Source organism: Anoplopoma fimbria, chromosome 13 (assembly GCF_027596085.1).
Source record: "Anoplopoma fimbria isolate UVic2021 breed Golden Eagle Sablefish chromosome 13, Afim_UVic_2022, whole genome shotgun sequence".
Classification (NCBI taxonomy): domain Eukaryota; kingdom Metazoa; phylum Chordata; class Actinopteri; order Perciformes; family Anoplopomatidae; genus Anoplopoma; species Anoplopoma fimbria.
The window spans coordinates 23891714-23911987 of record NC_072461.1 but is presented as its reverse complement, the minus strand read 5'-3'; the positions used below and the strand labels follow the sequence as shown (position 1 = coordinate 23911987).

The 20274-nt window shown below is 45.2% G+C and overlaps 1 protein-coding gene across 1 annotated transcript in view; it reads right to left on the bottom strand.

Annotated features, from left to right (window-relative positions):
• The window catches only part of znrf3 (zinc and ring finger 3), a 70365-nt gene that overhangs the window by 30779 nt on the left and 19312 nt on the right, over positions 1–20274 (bottom strand). Inside the window, 1 exon segment of the mRNA XM_054611497.1 lies at positions 1530–1652. Coding sequence (XP_054467472.1) covers positions 1530–1652 — 123 coding nt within the window.

The window sequence follows — 20274 nt, the reverse complement described above, 5'->3', positions numbered from 1 at the left end:
ATCTTTGTGACTGATTCTCAATCTCAGCTCTCCTGATTCAACATGTGCTCAGATATCTAAATATCCAGTTCAAATTGGTACGATTTCACAACCAATGTATCATTACGCTGTCAGGAAAAACTATCAACAGTTATAAAAATAAAAAAAAACCAATCAAAATCGATGAAGCGGAACACAAGCGTCCTTCTTCTCGGTGCCTACATTACCCACAATGCAACTCGAACCCTCATCAGACTTCCCACAGCTCCCTCCGGACAAAGGGCTTTGTACATTTCTGGTCCACGCGCTGTGTGCTCTAGCACTCCCCCCGGGAACTGTAAACAAACTGTGATGTGTGGAAATCGGTGGAGTTTCCCTTTAAACGTTCGCTACCTACCGTTAAAAAAAAAAAAAAAAAATCAAAAAAAAATCATATAGTTCTTCTCTCACCCACGGCTGTCTTTACCGTCCCACAGGCGCACTAACTGTTCCCATGACAAGCATAGTAGCTTTAAGTGGTAAACAACAAATTAGGAACAAGTCACTGTTTCCGTGGCGCTCCTCAAACATGGAACCCGCCGTTTACCAGCGAGCGCACCCCCCCCGTGACGGCGATGTATTCTTAGCTGCAGTGGAAGAGGAGTTTGAGTGCAGAACATTAGGTCAGTTTTCAGGTCTCGGCATAAGTATGCGTGAGCTAGGTAGCAGCACACCATCACCCGGGAGAAAGTGCACCATTAGCGTGTCTATGCGGGCACAAGGGCTCCTTAAATTATGAATGGCTGCTCTCTTTCTGTCACCGGGCATGCACAGGATAAATGAGACTATAGCCCCCCCCAACCGCCGCTCATCCTCCGGGGAATGTTGGTACATTCCATTAAGAGGAACACTTAATTAAAGCATGATAAAATACCACTCGGAGACTCCAGCGGGGTCTGGGAGCACTGGGGGAGGGAGGGAGGGAGGAGAGGAGAGGAGAGGAGGATGGGGGGGGGGGGGGGGAGAGACAAGGGATGGATTCAGTTCGGCCTCGTTCCCCCAGCGACGGGAAGGGAGAGACAAAATAAAACCGAATCATCCTTCCGTGAATTGTCTCCGTGACTACAAAAGATCAAAGATAAAAAAGGGTTTAATTAAGTTCACGAGGACGATGTTTCCTGAACTCGAGTGTGGGAAGAGGGGAACGCTCCTGCTCGTCGCTCATGGAGCCAAAAACCTCACTGCCAAACACTCAATACACCCGTTAGTGTTGTTGCGTACTTTGATCTGTACCCTTAAGGTTGTGTTTACAGGTAAATGGTCATCCAATCGGTATCATTTCAGTGTATTTATGTGAAAACTGGCTGTTGATGGCACATATGGAAAAAAAAGCCCTGTATTTCTACCTTGAATATGGGCAAACCTTAATGCATTGTGTCATCCTGCAGCATAAATATAGCATACTTTGTCATGTTTCATGTGTTGCGTGGTCTTTGGTGATAAGAGTCGAAGATGTTTCTCTGTCTGATTCATTTGTGAATATAAGCGGCAAACAAGAGCCGGTTCTTTACCTTTCCCAGCACGGTGAGACAGCTGGGGTCCAGCTCTGGTTGCTCCAGCTTCACCACTCCGACCCAGCCGTACTCATAAAGGTCCTCCTCATCATTGTTATTACATAGTCCCAAAGGATGCATCTGGAAAGAAGAGAGAAATGATGGATGAGTATTTGTATCGAGGGGTACACAGTCACTTTTTAAAGTTGGCATCGGACGTCAGCTTTTGTTTGAAGAAACAGGAAATATGGTCGCTGTTTATTGTCACTTTGGGTTATTAAGATACAATGCAGTTTTGTAAATGTGACACTGATACATGTATATATGCTTTATGGTGTCATTTCTTCTTAAAACATTGTGATGTTGACGGGTTAGTTGAACTTTTCACCCCACAGTCAAACAACTTGATTTTGATTCACCATCGTCTCCAAAAGAGATGCTTGTGCACACACACACACACACACACACACACACACACACACACACACACACACACACACACACACACACACACACACACACACACACACACACACACACACACACACACACACACACACACACACACACACACACACACACACACACAGTCAACAAACGAATGCACATGCAGCCTTGTCTAAAAGAATATATGTATGAATATATGTAATATATGTTAAAAAGTGACTGCCACCAATGGCAAACAAAAGGCTTCTGAAAACAGTTGCCAATGGCCTCCTGGCAACCGTTGCTGTTGAGCCTTTAACCAAGTTTAACCGCAGATGCTTTGGAAAGACTTGTCACACAAGTCCCATTTAAAACACAGCATGTTGTGTCACCAGAAACAAAAACAACAAAAAAATAAAAGCATGCACAGCGTTTCGAGGGAACATGAAAAAAAGCTGCCCCACACGACGCATCAACTTAGAGGGTCCAGGAATCAGCAGCTTACAGATTTGCTCCCCCTTCGTTTGAGGCAGCGCAACAATTTATAATCCACTTGTCACCTATTTTCCATAATGAAACATAAGAGCTTAAGAGCATTAGACGCCTCTGAAGTATTCGCTGTGTGCGGCAAAATTATGCCGGATCTTAAAAAGAAGGAGAAAAAAAAAAAAAAAAAAAAACATGCAGTACAGACGTTTACAGCGTTCCACCGGACCTCTGGAGGAATAGCTGCAGATAAGCAAAATTGGGATTTATGTGCTTTCGCGGATCTGCTGACATGGCACATTCTCCCAGACTTTCTACTTAAGGAAAGGTGCGTTAAGTCTACTTCCACTCAGACTCCTGGAATTGATTAACGGTGCTGCCATTTCTATTGCCTTTGGGCACCCATGCACAATATCTTCATACTTTTTATCTGCCCTCATTAAATTGCTGACGTTTACTAACCAACGCACACACACACACACACACACACACACACACGGTCTGATTAGCGTCTATCGGACTATCTTGAGTTGTCCTCTCGTTACACTTAAGGCTGCTAAATTGGTCCGGTTCTCTGTGCCAAAAAAGCTCTGCAGAGCGAGAGCCCAGACGATGTGTGTCGAGAAGATTAAAGCTAAAGAGTGGCAGACATCACAAACACCCGGGGCCCGAAAAAGAAAGACGGGGTAACCTCCTTAACTGCAAGCTAGCGGAAGCATTCCTCCCAAAGCACTCCTTCCGTTTTTTGTGACTTGATTGCGGGAAAGTGTCAAGACAGGTTGACACAGAACGGGAATTAAAAAAAAAAAAAAGACATATCTGTATTCCACATTTTGACATCTTCTATAGTTATCTGATCATCAATCTTGCTCCCAAGATGCATCTGTATCGCGAGGGACGTTAACAAGACGACGCCGAACAATCACAGAAGACCATCGCTTCAACTGAACGGTGCCATAAAAGACATGAAACATGCAAAAAGTAATAAAAATGAAAGCAGAAAGTAGGATGACCTAACTAGGATGAACGGTCAAGGCAAGGTTGGATTTAATAACTGTAACAAAGTGGAGAACCAAAATTCCCCCGGATCCCTTCATCACCATGGCAACAGTGCAAAGACAAGCTCCTGTATTAGCATTCGAACTGGGCCAAACTGACCTGCAGGCTACTTATCCTATTAACCCCGATGACCACCGCACCCCAATCAGCCAGCACTGCGGCGCCGAGCCCCCTCGGGCCACTGTGCCTCCCACCCCACCCACCTCGGGCCACCGCTGACGACCCGAGATACCCTTCTCCCTCCGTCGACCCCTGACCTTTGAACCCCCCCACTTCATCACGTTGGGGAGCAGGTTGGTCGTGCAGCGGGGCCAATTGAAAGAGATATTCAGGAGGCGCCTCGTCACTTCAGTGCAACAAGGGCGGAGGGGGGGGGGGGGGGGATTTAGCTAAGTGTAAGGGGGTCAAATGCAAATCAGGTGGACTATGGAGGAGACACAGGGAAGGAATGTGGACAACGTGTGCCAATGTGGAGCTTCACAGTGTAGCATCTTTTTTTTTTTTTTTCAGCACAAAGATCAGAAAACATCAACATGCTTTCAAGTGATCGAAGTTGGAAGATCGTGCACTTGATGACATACGCTGTCTTTTTGATTCTGAATTGCACCTTTACAGCAAAAAAAATAAAATAAAAAAAGAATAGGCCTTCATCCTTGAATCCTGCTCCTCAGACCTCCCATCCACAAAGCAGGACAAACGTGACGAGATTAAGGTCCAGTTTGCATCAAAATTCACTAGGTAAGGAAAACCAGAAAGGAGGTCATCGGGAAGGAAGCAAGGCCACTCTGACTGAAAACACCTCCTCACTAACCCACAGGATGCATTCACCTTCTACGCCTGCATTTCACAGATTTAACGTGGGTTTTTTTGCCTGCCGTGCTCTGGATTTGGAAGATAGATATTAGCCCAGGGCTGGTAGGAGCAGCAAGGCAGCGCAGGTATATATATATATATAACATTCATATTTGGTATGATAAATATCAGCATAACCAAGGTTTCTATTCAACCTGCATATCCTGACCAATTATTAGTATTTTTTATTATTAAAACAAATCCCATCATTAGTAGTTTTAATGATGTAGCTGCTGTAAACAGGTCATTATTCCCTCTCTAATATCTATTTATGTTGCTGAGAAAAACGCCCGTCACATCCTCATCAACGGTCTCATTCAACTACACCACATTTTACGAGATTACATGCGAACACATCACGATGACGTTATAATTTGCCATATTTATTTTACTAAATAGAACCTGAATGCATCATAATGCAACTTAACTGAACCTTTGCTTGTTGGCCGTTAGCGCTGCTGCCAGCGTTGCTAGCTCTCCTCTCCGCTCAATTTATCTGATCGGTGAACAGAAAAAGCAAAACTTCCGATGTTCTGATCGCATATTTTTACTGAATATTGGGCGGATAACTCATGTCAGTAAAAGTGTATTTCACGCTCTGATGGTTGACGTTAAAATTCGGGATTAATCAGCGGTTCACATGCATGCCGAACCACGGGGGGGATCCGTACTGATCATGGATCAACCGAGGTAACATTTGGAATTTCATGCGAGATAGATATCAGCAGGCTCTTAAGATCCTCCCCCTACTCTTTACATTACATTACATTACAGTCATTTAGCAGACGCTTTTATCCAAAGCGACTTACAGGAAGTGTATTCAACATAGGTATTCAAGAGAACTACTAGTCACCAGAAGTCATAAGTGCATCTCCTTTCTTAAACAAGCATCTTAAAGCATAAACCAGAGCAAAAGTATAGTGCAGAGGCAGATTACTACGAAAACAATAATTGCAACAGACTAATACGAATACAATAAGTGCTACAAACTATTACGAATAGGATAAGTGCAGTAAACAAATACGAATTCAATAAGTGCAGCGAGGAAGGCTCGTGACTCGGTCGGTGACTCAAACCCGGAAGTGGAGTGCTTCCCGCTGTGCCATCGTGACCCCCTCTCTCCTGCTTGTCCATCAGCCTGGATGATAGCGGGGAGCCCCTCCTGCACCCCAAGGGTCCCGAACACTGGGCCATTGTGCGGGGGGGGGGGGGGGGCTCTTGCACTCCAAATGGGGCAGTGTTGTTGTTGTGGACCATGTTGTTATTTTAGAAGGCTGACCCATTGTGCCATTATCTCCACCACGGGGATTTTCTTCTTTTTTATTTTTTCTTCTTCTTCTTCTTCTTTAAATCGGATGTTGACGTAGGCGTGTGATGGATGTGGGGATGGGGAGGGTAGAAAATGGAAAAAGGGAGCTTGATTTAGATGAGAGACGGGGATTCGTTGAAGTGGGTCAAAGCTACTGGCCGTGCACACAAAAGAGAAGCGGGCGCAAAAGGCTTTTTTTCGCAAACGTGCCAGACACACACACACACACACACACACACACACACAGACACACACACACACACACACACACACACACACACACACACACACACACACACAAAATGACAGAGAGTGTCCCCTCTTGTGTTCCAACCGCTAGCTTTCCCTGCTAGGCCCCCAAATCACACGAGCTCAGCCCACTGGAAACACCCCGGTGCTCCACTTTGGCCCCGCTCCTCCTCACCCGGGGGGTTCTGGGTGAAGGGCACCCCGGCGGGCGCCCCTGAAGCGCCACAAGGGGGCGGCTCTTGGTTCTGCCCTGCCCCTCCTGCCCACTGGGGGAGGCAGCCTTTCACATGAATATCCCGTTACAGAGGCCACACTCTCAATGAAGTCCCGGTGGGGATTTGAACTCCACCTGTCACTCAAGCTGGCCACGCCCACTGCCAACCCCCAACCCCCTTTCTGCAAAAAAAAAAAAAAAAAGCTAAAACACCTGTAGAGATGGTTCCTCCTCGATTTGGGATGCTTTTTAATGTGATGCCGTCCTCTTAGTACAAACATATCTGTGATCATATGAAGGTGTTTTTTTTGGAGAGATTTCAAAGTTAGATTTTTCCTTCAGCTATTGCCTAATATTTCATTTTTTTTTCAACACAATTTTTTTTAGACTTTCATTTAAATGCAAACAGAAGAGCACCAAACTTGACTTCGCAGAATGAGAAAAAACTAAAATGAAACTTTGGTTAAAATGAATAAATAAATAAAAGCTTTTATCTAACTCAGCCCCTCCCAGTCCTTTATGGTCGTCTTCTCCACCAACAAGTGACCTGATAGCAGTTGGTAATGGGATCAAAACAGGGCCCTACTTCTAAGAACCCCCCCCAGCTCTCAAAGGAAATCAAAATGCAAGTCACACCATCCAACGCCATTCTTCTCCGTCTGTCTGTGACACAATTCGCTGAGCCTTTGATCACACAACGACCACTTCTCCCCCCTCCTCCCGCCGCACCCCCTTTTTTTCCCTCTCTTTCCCCCTAAATTATTGGTGGCCCTGGTTACAGACCCCTATCCCCCCCACCCCACCCCCCCATTTACGCCCCTTCATCCCTCCCACACCTCCAAAACAGTCACCCTCCCCTGCCCTCACCATGCAATATCGCCCTTGCGTGAAAGAGCTTGTCTTTTTTTTTTTTATTCTGCACAGTGTGTGTGTGTGTGTGTGTGTGTGTGTGTGTGTGTGTGTGTGTGTGTGTGTGTGTGTGTGTGTGTGTGTGTGTGTGTGTGTGCACGTGTTTACAAATTCTATCCTCACTTCCACATGAAAAGTAGTCAAAATAAAAAAGTAATTATCAGCAAGTTTGTTTTCACATTTTACTTAACTTTCTTTTTTTTTTTTTTTAAACTTTTCAGAACACAAACGGCTGTATTTGCACATGAAACATCCCCTTAAAAAAAAGAAAAAATCTTTCTTTGTGACAAAGCAGAAATTTCAATGATTAAGCTCCCCTCATGCGTTTAACACCACAGGGCAAGAAAACCTTGTGAACTTGAAGGAAAAGGATCCTTATAGGGGAGGAAATTCTGCTGAAACATGGTGCTTAATGTGCAGTGCATTACAACAAGGCGTCCTAGCTACAACACACCGGGAGCTCCAAACATCAAAGGATCCCCGAGCTAAACCAATCTATACGGGACGCAGACGTAGGCCGCTGCATGCACGTGAACCAACTCTTTTATTTTGAAATATCAAGCATGAATATTTAACCCAGAACTGAGTTCCACCACGTCTGGAGGATGAGTTTCTGTCGTTACTGCGGCAATCCAGAGACAATTTTTTACAAGATGTTCTATCTGAAGCAGATTAACCGGATGGATTTGTTGTTCATACGTAGAAGAAGAGCTGGCACCCATTTCACATGCACACAAAAAAAAGAAAAGAAGAAGAAGAAGAAGAAGAAGAAGAAAAAAAAAACCTGGGAACGGTGCCAGCCCTCGCACCCACCTGCCTCCACCGGCGCCGTGCGTGTGTTTACGTATCTCGCCGTTTGAGCACAGTGCGTGCGTGGAGGCTCACAGCGTGCGGTCTGAGACACACGGCGGGTGACACGAGGGGCGTCTCTCACTGCTGACCGCCCGCTCACCGTGAACTCATTCACCCCCGGTGGAAGAAGCAACCCCGCCCACCTACCCCGGGGCCTTTAATTCAGCTGACCTGCTCCAAAATCGACCCTCCCCGCTGCCACCGCCGCCCCGCCCGCCCGCCCGCCCGCCCACCCTCTCTATGGGGGAAGTATTGTCAACTTCCTGGAAGAGCACAGCAGTCTTGCCAACAGAGGTGGCGGGCGGTTGTGTTGAGGGCTGTGGGGACGGGGATGTCTGATCACAGGCCACAGACCAGGTCTCCTCCGGGTTTTTGTGGTGTCTTTCAGAGCCCCGTTACATAATCCAAACTGGTTTTTCTTCAGGCCACGACAGGATGTTCAGTACTAGACATTAACAAGCACACATGAGCCATATATAGGACATGTAAAAAAAAAAGAATACCCTTTTTAAATGCAGTCGACTTAAGACAAACATCTCATCAGCTTGTCAGTTTATAGTCGCTAGCAGTGACACGTACAGTTAACAGCCATTTGTGAGTGTTTGCAATCTCATCTGTTACCTTTCAGTCACCACTCTCACGGGTAATATGGAGAATAACATGAGTGTTACTGACACAGTCGCAGTAATAGTCTGACATATTTCAAATTTGTGAAGGAACAATTTTTTGCAGCTGTCTGTCACCAAAAACTGGCTGAACCTGTATCGCCTGCAACTATTTATTATTTTCCATTTATAAGGAATCCATCAATCACTCAGTCGGTAAAATGTCAAATCTAGTTAAAAAAACGCTAACAAACAGCTAATGCTAGCGTTAATGATGCAGTCAGGCTCTATTCAGTAAATAAACAGATGAAGGTAAAAATCTGATGTTATCGTGATGTCTTCAAATGAAACTTGAATAGAGACAGTTGTTTCAAGCAGATGTTTTCACAGCAATATAGAATAGAGAGGAAATTAGAGAGCGCAAACGCTGAGAAGAGTGCATGTTGAAGTACATGGGATTTATTGTTTTACGTTTGTTTTTGCCGTGGTGTCAAAATTGGTATCGAGAATCCACCAGAGTTAGCCAAGAGACTATTGTGTCATCTGTATTCCATAGATTCCGTGTACCGTGACATCCCTAACCTTAGCAATAAAAACGCACGGGTAATAAGCCTTAATTACCGACTTTAATAACTGCAAAGCAACACATCCCGCAAATTAGCATAAAGCTGTCGGCCAAAACACACAAACCAGCAAAATGTCAACACCGTGTTGGCACCAGCTCCTCCACCAGCCACCCTGCAGCATCCGCCCTGACACGGGATCAAGCTTCAACCAATTACCAACCTGCTGGCGCTTAGACCCGCAGCCCTCTTTCGCCCTCTTGGTAATAAAAAAAGGACACAAATGACCACTTATCTACCCTCCGGTAGACATATGGAGGGTGAAACAGACGGGGCGACCGGAGCTGCTTCCATGAGTCACAGCTCTTGTGGGCGAGAGTGGCATCCTAATTTAAAGTATGTGAGAAAAGTACTTTCGCACAGACACGGCGATATCTCAGCGACAGATCTACAGAATTTGCTCCACATAGCTGCATTGCTGCACACAACAAAGAAAAAAAAAAGAAATTGAACAAACAAATACCCTCAATATTTCATTAATAACTGTGTGTTTCCTTACATATTTTGCAAGAAGTGTGTGAGAAGTTACAATTGATTGACAGTCATAAGTCAAAGGTCAAAGTTTCCCAAAGTCTTGTTGCCATCTGTTCATGAGGAATGCTTCCTCCAGCTTTCATCACTCTGCATCTCTTCTGTTCTTCTTCTAATCACACCAAGTAGGTTTTAAAGCGACTTAAGGAACAACTGGTAGATTCATTTTGTACTTAAACTTAAATTGTTATACTTGTGTGTCATCTTACTCTACTGTTACATCTGCATCCTACCATTGTAACTTACCTATTAACTGTAACTTAACTATCTATTATCATGTCAAAATAAGATACTATATGTATAATAATCAACTTTGTTTTGCAGAATATCCCTTTTTTTTGGAGGAAAGAAATATAGAAAATATGACATATTGCACTTATTTCTAGTGGGAAAACTGTGAAAAAGAAAAAAAAAATGCTTTCCACATCAAGCCGAGTGGACTTTCTGCTCTGCTCTCAAAAGTTGTTCAATCGATTTTCCGTCTGTAACTGCCGATCGGGTGGTTTGTGTTGCAGTCCATAAATAGCATGGCTTCAGGGCTTATTGCGACGTTGATTTATTTACATCATATCACAATATGTCAATCAAGACTACGCCCCGTTGTGGGAGTTTTCTTATTCTTGCACGGAGGTTCAATGTCAGATTAAACAAGGGTGAAACGCGCACAAGAAGGAGTTTTGAGTTGCAGCCTTCTATGTATAGCAGACACACACAGACACACACACAGACACACACACACACACACAGACACACACACACACACACACACACACACACACACACACACACACAGTCACTCTTTGCCCCTCTTTCCCAGCACTAGAAATAACTTCAAAGCGGGGCTGGTAGCCTTGAGGAGAGAGGGAGTGGGATCCAGTTACAGTGGAGCAGCTGGGAGGGCCCTACAGGTGGGGCCGACACTCCACCTCCTGTAACACTATCGCCGTAAAGGGATCCCTCTGCTTCTCCTCTCAAATAATGAAGACTTCCTCCCTTTTGTCTTCTCCACTGGGACCAAAAGGAACAATTAGCCCAGCGAGCCCGGCGTCCATCTTTTGTTTTGGCAGTCAAAGGCAACGCAAAGGAGGAGCGCAATAAAAAAAGGAAAAAAAAACACAATGCGAGGGACTTGAAAAAAGGGAGATCTTTCGATACGAGAACGGCAATTATGTAATGTTAGGAACTTCACTTTATACTTATGGCTTCTAAATGTGTCAAGTGATTGAAGACATAAACTTTTACTTTTTTGGAACCACTGTTCTCGTCATAAATACTGTCAGACAGAAAGCAAAAAAAAAAAAAAAAAAGGAAGGTATTTTTTTCCCGAAAAGGTTGATTTTTTTTTTTCCTGAGCTACACAAATAAGGACGCCAACCAATCACGTTGTGTGGAACGCTTTGAGTTGTGCCTCTATTTATGAATCAACAACATGAAGGCCACAGACTTTATCACTCCTTTCAACATTAACCAGGCAGCGCAGACCAGATCGACTCCCTCTGTCCTTTCCTTTCACAATAAAAGCCCCACACATATAACATTTGCAGGAGAGTATTTTTGCAATGTTTTGCACCTTTCATTCGTCATGCCAACGGTGTTTAAAGGCCTTTACGTGGGTAAGATAACTTTTCCTTAAGTCAAGGCCGTGCAGCTTTGCTGATGCGAGCCACAAACGCACTGCTCGCTCTCCCCTCCTCCACCTTCACCTCCACGCCATCTTCATAGCAACGGGCAAAGCAAACAAGTGTCATGGTTTCAGTGTGAGCAGGGGACGCTGGCAGAGGACACCTAATATCATGTAAATGTCCTGATATGTAGCACAAGGCTCTGGGGTTGACAGCTTTAACACTGAGCCGTACGCCGAGCTTGTGACTCTATTAACTCTCTGCGAGTGCATCCCGAAACCGTCAATGGCGTGTGTGTGTGTGTGTGTGTGTGTGTGTGTGTGTGTGTGTGTGTGTGTGTGTGTGTGTGTGTACGCACACTCAGAAGTCTCTCTGGTGTCACTTTCAGCTCTTCAGTCTTTAAAACCCGGAGTGATACGAACAAAAGGGACAGGCCCGGCAAAGTTCAGGGGTCAACATTGGGCTGGATGCCACCATTTTGGAAAGAGAAGGAGGGGAGTGGAAAAACAACCGCCGCCCTCCTTCTCCTCGAAGAGATCACAGCATCAGTGTGAAGAGATAGAAGTAACAGCAAAGCAAACACATTGTCTCCAAGAGTAGGTGAACAAGAGCATAAATTATTTGTCAGCATCAAGGTGCTTCAGCGAATTCATTAGCATGACTTAACATCGTAAGGAGCAGAGGGATATCGGGCTCATTAATAAACAATTCTGCACGGCACACAACTGCCGAGCAGCGAGTACGAGCGTTTGTTTGTTTGTTTTACCGCCGAGACATTTCTTACAAGATTTCATTTAGAAGACGAGAACTCAACTTCATTTTCTACAAAAAACATTAATGAGGTATGAGCAAAAAAAAAAAAAAAAAGAAACTGACAAGTCAAACCATTAATCGTGTATGAAATGTCAGAAAACAGAGCAAGGTGGCATCTTTGAAATGTTTTTTTTAATCTGACCCACAGTAGAATGACTTTTCAGACGGATAAAACTGGGAAAAGCAGCAAAATGTTCATATTCGAGAAGCTGATTGGGCGAAATTGCTTGAAAAACGACGTAAAACAATTGATAATTTATATTTCTTTTCTTTCACGTTTTATTTCAGGAAAACCTAAAGTATCAAGCAACATTTTTGCGAACCTACAAAAAAACCACATTCAGTGTTTTTGCGCCGCTAGATTCTGTCCGCCGCCAACGCCGCCCCAAATATCGGTGGCATCCCCCTCTGCTCCGGCCCTCGCCATAAAAAACAAAAGTCACTACTTAATGAGCTATGATTAATGCTGCTGCAGAACGGCTAGTGAGCCTGGAGGGAGGGAGGGAGGGAGGGAGGGAGGGGGGGTGCACATACCAGCCTGCGCAGTCAGCCTGCTGTGTGTGTGTGTGTGTGTGTGTGTGTGTGTGTGTGTGTGTGTGTGTGTGTGTGTGTGTGTGTGTGTGTGCGTGTGTTAGAGGGCTGAGGGGTTGAGGTTGCTAAAAGTGGACCGAGGGGAGGATTGCAGTCATCAACACCTAGGCTCTGAGTGGCCTTTGATGTCGTGCGGCGTCTTTGATGGGCCCCGGCCATGGAGGAATGCTGCTCGCCCTCCCTCCCTCCCTCGAACCCTCCCTCCCTCCCTCCCTCAAAAAGCCCCCGGAGTTGTGGAATGCGACGCAAGCTGCTGCTGCTGCTGCTGCTGCTCGGCCCGCTGGAATGGGATTAGAGCAAAAGGCCCATATTGACACCCCCCACCCCCACCCACCCACCCTCTTCATGTCGCTCCCACCCTGCCCTCTGGAGTGGACAACATGGCGGAAACCATCGTCCAGACCCCAAAAAAAGGTTTGGGACGATGGGGGGGAAAAAAACAGGACATATAGTCTCTAAACCACTAACCATGAAGGCTCAGCGACAGCAGTAATTGCAAACCAGCAAGCTGATAGGAAGCTTCAACAGTCGTGAGGATCGTTTTCTTTGATTAATCAGTTAACCGTTCGGTCGATAATGTCAGAAAATTGGGAAAAACGTCCAACCCAATTCCATTAAGCCGACTGCGAGGATGCCTTGTTTAGTCCAAGCAGCTGATCAGAAGCCAAAGACGTTGGGTTAACCGTCACATTTACACTGCAGTGAAGGCTGGTTGACATCAGAGTCACAATATCAATCAGTTTGTATAATAGGAATACTTCAACCACAAAACATGCGTTTCTCATCGAGCGTTACCTTGAATTCTTGAAGAAAACGTTTTTCACGCACGCGCCTCCGAGGTTAACAGAGAATACGAAGTTAAGTTATAGCAAAACATCCATTTACAAACTCTCACACAAGTTTTGCGGTATAATCCAAGTCTCATCTATAAGGGTCATTTGTTCACTACTTCTTAAACACATTTTTATTTAAATGCGTACAGCGTTTTAAATAGTAATGTTTTTTTGTGACATAGTGACATGGATGAATTAAAATGAGCCTTAGATTAAAATGCTTTAGTTGTGTGAGAGTTTGTAAACGGGGATTGTGATAGAGTTTTGCTGTTGTTAAACGCGGCTCCTGTTCACTTCAATGCAACAGGTATTGACTCCATTTTTCAGAACTACGTTTTCTTCAAGAATTCCTGTACAAATGGTCATTTTGTGGGTGAAGTATCTCTAAAATATCACAAATGATAGAATATTCCATTTGCCTTACAATGAACGAAAGCATTCACATGTGTGGAACAAAACCACCATAATAAGTACATTGCTCGGTATCATGATCATCCGAAATGACGCCATTGCAATATTTCTTTGCCTAAATTCTATGGACGACAACACCAGATAATGGTCCAGCTCTTTCTTCAGCTCAGTGACTCTTTACCTGGAAACGGGAAGGATTCCGATATCGCCGGTCTCCATGTGAGCTTTCAGTATTTGGATTCGCGTTATGTGGGAGCGGCGGCAGAGTCGGCCTGTGGAGATCAAACAGGGTCCGAGGCGAGCAGCTGGCCCGCGATCAAAAGCCAAAGCACCACCTAAACCCCGATGCTTTGAGATATTAGATTAAGGGAATGGCAAACACTTCAGATGACCCAAGTCACTTGCCAAATATGTACAGTGGGCCCGGGATATCAAAGTGAGGAGCCGCAACATGAAATCAGAGAGACTGTGGACTCTCCTGCTGTGGACTATCACACAGGTATGTATGTATGTGTGTGTGTGTGTGTGTGTGTGTGTGTGTGTGTGTGTGTGTGACAGTTACAGTGGGAGGCGAGTGTTGTAATCCCTCCGCTCTTCAGAGGAGAGACAAGACATTCTGCAAAGGTCAGGTTCATATTGTGACACACACACACACACACACACACACACACACACACACACACACACACACACACACACACACACACACACACACACACACACACACACACACACACACACACACACACACACACACACACACACACACACACACACACACTTAACTTAGTGGACAACCTTTCACACGACAACTGCACAAACAAGCCATTTCGGCCGTGCACGCCGGTGTCCGTCGGGGCGTGGCTGGACCGGGCTAAGCTAACCAGAACTGTTTGCCGAGGATTGTGGGAGAGTTGCGAGGAATGTGAACAGGACTTGCAGTACATGCGCACGTTCACACATTTAAATGAATGAGCGCTCAGGCGGTGGGGTGGGGTTTCGTACAGGACACGGCAACTCCCCCTTCTCCCGTTACCTGCGCTTTCTCCCCCCCTTGGCCACAGGGTTTAGGGAGGGAGGGAGGGAGGGAGGAGGGAGGTGGAGAGGCAGCCAGCATTAGCGCTGGTTTCAGATTTCGGCCGCCTCTGACTTGTTTTCTTTAGGAAACACTTACTGGGGCTCCAAATACACCAGAGGAAGTGCTCACCTACATCGCTTCCGGGTCGGATGGCTAAGGTCACGCTGCACTCAGGGGGAAGAGATGAAGAGTGTGTGTGTGTGTGTGGGGCACATTAAAAGCGCATGTGGAATGCATTTAGTATCACCGGCAATTGGCCTTAATGATTTTGTTGCAAATGTACCGACCTTTAAAGAAAACAGGGAGGAATAAGTGGCTGAGAGGGTTGAGAGACTGAGTTTCCTTCTGGAAACAGTCGCATGTAGAATCAACCTCTGACACTTTGCTTGGCTCGCTTGTGTTTGTTTTTGGTTTCCCCTTCCCATCTCTTTCTTTCGCTTGCTCTTTTGGCTCTGCGAATGGCCCTATCATCACCTTTTATGACGACCTGGTAGGGAGGAAAAAGCTTGATCCAGGAGCTCAAGGCCCCCCTCGAGGAACTAATGATATTGGACAGGAAATGAGAACCTGAATAAACAAAGCCAGCGACATTGCCAATAATAATGCAACGGAGAAACGTGGATTGTGGTAGAATTAGGGGTGGGTAGAAGGAGAAGCGGGGTGTCTTTACTCGGATTCCTACTTTTATTCCTTAAGGGACGTTCTTGGATGGCAAGGTGGTGTAGTGGAGAGCAAGGTAGTTCTCCAATCAGAGGGTCGGTGGTTCGATACCCGGCTTCGGCAGTCGATGTGTCCTTGGGCAAGACACTTAACCCCAAGTTGCTCCTGAAGGCTTTGCCATCAGTGTGGACTGGATGTTGCATGAATGTTAGTTAGAGTCTGATGGTGGCACCTTGCATGGTAGCCTGTCATCAGTGTGTGAATGGGTGAATGATATGTAATATACTACTGATTGTAAGTCGCTTTGGATAAAAGCGTCTGCTAAATGACTGTAATGTAATGTAATGCAAGAACGGGAGCACCCGAAGCTATTAGGATGGTTTTCCAAATGCCTATTGTCTTTGTTGTTCAGACAATGCATGCAACATAGTGCATTTATAGAATGTGCTTGCATAGGCAGATGGAACCTTGCATGGAGGAATTAGTGGTGTAGTTGAGCCTATAAGTAAGAAGAAATGATATTACAGAGAAGCCAAAGCTATAATTTGAGCTCTCTTGTGTCATAGTTTGTTCATATTTTGGTTAAAATTCATCATTAACTAGATTTAAGGGATCCCATGAGATGTTTTCAACTCTTAAATGTCAATTTGGATTGATGAATCCATAATCATTATTTGCACAGCTGCAAATAGAGACTACAATCAGTCAAATAAGCAGAGAGCTAACTTTTCAAGGCAACTGCAAAGTGAATTGAACTGTAAACCTAAGTCAACACGAGCCTTCAATAAAAACTGTCACATCATCAGCAAAATGTGAGATCTTTCATTCGATTAGATACTGCTCACGTGAGTAATTTAAAGCCCATTCATATGTTTAGTTTTTTTATTATTCTGGGCGGTCACAAGCGATGTTAAAGCCATCAGGACGGTCCAGCAGGCAGGTTTATCCCACCTCTGAACTTGAAAGCAACAACCATCTCTGCGTGTGTTTTCGGAGCCTCTCCCTGCGCTTATTCTGACCAGCGATCAGGTTAGACAAGTCCCTCTATTCAGAGCGAAAACAGTAACACCGATATCCCCAAAGAGAGGGAGGAGGTTGAGAAGAAGAAGAAGAAGAAGAAGAAGAAGAAGAAGAAGAAGAAGAAGAAGAAGAAGAAGAAGAAGAAGGGGGAGCAAAAGAAAAATCCTATCTGAGAGATTAACTCGCAGCACCCAACCGAGCCAGTGCTGGGTTCACTGGCTCGCTCAGTCCTATCTTACCCACTAGCCCCTTGTTCTAAAGCAAAGCATGTCTTTGATACTCGACTAGAAGGAATCTGGAGGCGTTACAGGTTTCTTTTGTGCTTTGCGCTGCACAGAGAGTCTGTGTGTGTGTGCCAAGGCTGGGATTTCTTTTCTTTACCCTCCCCTCCCTCCCTCCCTCTTTCTTTCTCTCCCTCGTCCCTTTTGCCTTCATCTCCTGCTCCCCTTCCCCCACCCCCAAAACACTAAATCAGTGAATCACAAACCTTTTTTCTGTCTGTCTTTTTTTTTTTTTTTGGGTTACCATCACAAACTGTTATTTTAAAGCTTAATCTCTTCCTGAAATAAAAAAAAAAAAAAAAAAGTTTCAAAACCTGCTGTGCTAGGGGGGATCAAAGTGGCAATATTTGGGTGGTGACCAAAAGGTGGTGACCGCTTCAGAGGAGTTTGAAGGGTGGATAAGGGGTGGGATTTTGGACAGAGAAGGAGGGGAAGGAAGGAGTTGGGGGGGGGGAGTGTGGGTGAGGTTTGACTCCCCTTGGAGATTTTCTTAAACCCATTACATCAGCTTTTTTCTGCTTCATGGGCTCCAAGTCCGGGGCTTTTGTGAGGGTAGAAAATGACCTAAATTGACATTCAGAATGGTTGTGGTTGGTTAATTGTGGCCGGACATTTTGGCATGAATAAAACAAGATTCCAGAGGCCTTCTTCTTTAAGCCTTTTTTCGAATTCTGCGTCTCTGAGAGCATGGCCTCCAATGAATGTAAAGTGGTCATGCCCAAAAACCACGTCAGCTTTCTCAAATAAGCTCAAACCTTGCAGATCAATAAGGACCAGACTGATTCTGGGTAGTGCTAAGAATCATACCAAAGTCAGTTTGGGTACTTGCTCAACACCCAAGCTGTAATTCAGGTTTTGAAGAAACTTCCAATTCTCTGAAAGTACTGGGCAGTGCTGGAATTTCTGCTTTTCTACCGCCCCAAAATATTGTCATACCTCATCTTTAATCACCACAAAGATGCTGTCATAAGTGGCACATGCTCATTCTGAGGCTCCTTCACCCTTAAGAACAAGTCTTTCTACATCAAGTTGAAAAAGTGGTCAAACACAAGCCTTTTTTTTTTTCTTCACAGAGCAAAAATCAGGACGAAAGTGTGAAATACGAAATGATGCTGCAGTCCTGCTAAGCTCTACCCACACATTCTAATCAAAAAAGGATTCACAATGGCTGGCCTAAAAAAAACATGAAAGAAAGAAGAGATATTCTAAAGAGGCCACTTGCTGGTGCCGGGCAAACTGATCAGCAGCGCATAGACTGTCAAAAGCTAGTGGGAATGTCAAAAGCACCACTGATCTCTCTCTTTCTCCCCTAATGTGATCAAACAGGGGCTGGTTCCCCGGAGGAGGTCAAAGAAAGAGAGCGAGGGGGGGAAAAAAAGTGAATGGAAGCTTTGGCGCACCGTAGGAAGCCGGCCACCAGCAGCACAACCAAGCAGCGAGCACAAAACAACGCGCCGTCCCTTCAAGCTTTACTCCCAGTCCCACGGCGAGAAAAAGAAGAAGAAGAGGAGCGGGGCCGAGGAGGAAAGAGTGGTTGGGCAAACAGTGAGGGGTAAGGGGCTCCAAAAAGGGCCTGGTTGCCCGGGTGAGGGGGACCCGCTGCTCCAAAAATGTCCACATCAAGAGTCCGGCTACGGTCCAGGCCCCCAGAGGTGCGCTTCACAGTGAGCCTCGGAGGTCAGTGGCATGGACAAAAGGGAACGAAACAGGCCTACCCTGGCAGAGCAGCTGGGCTCAGGGTAAAGAAGCTTAGGACTTGAGAAAAGGTAGGTGTGTGTGTGTGTGTGTGTGTGTGTGTGTGTGTGTGTGTGTGTGTGTGTGTGTGTGTGTGTGTGTGTGTGTGTGTGTGTGTGTGTGTGTGTGTGTGTAGGGGTAAATGAGAGAAAGCTAGCACATGATGGAGTGCACTTTCAAATCATTTAACACGTCCACAACCTCTGTTTCCTCAGCTTTAAATTCCCATTTCAAATGTTACTTTTAATGAAATCCTCCATGTTTCACAAAACAAAAACAGTTTTCCAACATATAATATTTAGTTGTATTTAGAATTTGCTGGATATGTTTATTGGTTATTCTTGAATTGTTTTACTATTCTTTGTAACATGATTATAACAAATCCATCTCATCTCATCTCATCTTATCAGGGGCCTTCTGATAACCAGGACACTACAGGGTTTATGTAATGGGCAATCCATTGTTTACCACTACAACCTGAGAAAACTGAAGAATCTAGGTGAGTCAGATGGCTCTAAATACTACACTACCCATGAGCCTCAGCCCCTGTTGCTATGGAGATGAATCCAGTCACAGATTCGGAGCTGTAGAAATATTCAAAACACCTCATCTTTGTTATTGGGAAGGAAACACCACACCAGAGATGTTGAATTCATCCCAAAGAGACAAGATTTAAATGCTGAATATTGATAAGGTTTCTTAAAACTGCAATCTCAACTTCTCATCACAGGTACCGATGTACCTTTGCATTTTTAATCGAAGAACCAGGTCTTTTCTAACACAGTTGCTCATCTTTTGTACTGATGATTCAACCTGGGGAGTTTCATTTCCCATCAAAGGCTTGGAAGCGCTCCAACTGCAAGTCATCTTTTACTTCCTTTACATAACTCCTCCCAGATATCCAGCTCAGTACTTCTTTTTTTTTTTTTTTTTTTATGGCAATTTAAGTTACCATAACGATCCAGCCACACCTCCTTCTGGTTGCTTGAAAAAAAAAAAAACACACACACACACACACACACACACACACACACACACACACACACACACACACACACACACACACACACACACACACACACACACACACACACACACACACACACACACACACACACACACACACACACACACACACACACACACACTCACTCGCTGTCTCTCCACACATACACACCAATAAAAAAGGGGGGGTGGGGCTGCTGTGGTGATCGGACAAACACTGTTCTTGGAACTCTGCCGAGCGAGGCCATTGTGCAGGCGCGCGGTAAAGAGACAGAGAGAGAAAGGTTGTGGAGGGGGTGGGGGTGGGGGGGGGGTGGTGCTTCAATGGCTGGCTCCATCAGTGGAGATAAAAGGCAGAAAGGTGCTGGGCCAAGTTGAGGCCTGGCTGAGGTGATGGAAAAAAAAAATGATTGGAGGGAAAGTAGTCGCAGTGGCAGGTGGTAGCAGGTGAGGCGGGGGTCAGAGAAACGACCAGTTTGGGTTCCAGTTTGGATCCGGTTCCACTTTGTAAACTGTGGAGATTTATTCAGTCAAAGCAATCAAATATTTGTGTGTCTGAATGTAAATGTTTGAGTTATAGTCCATAAGTCTTTCCCATAA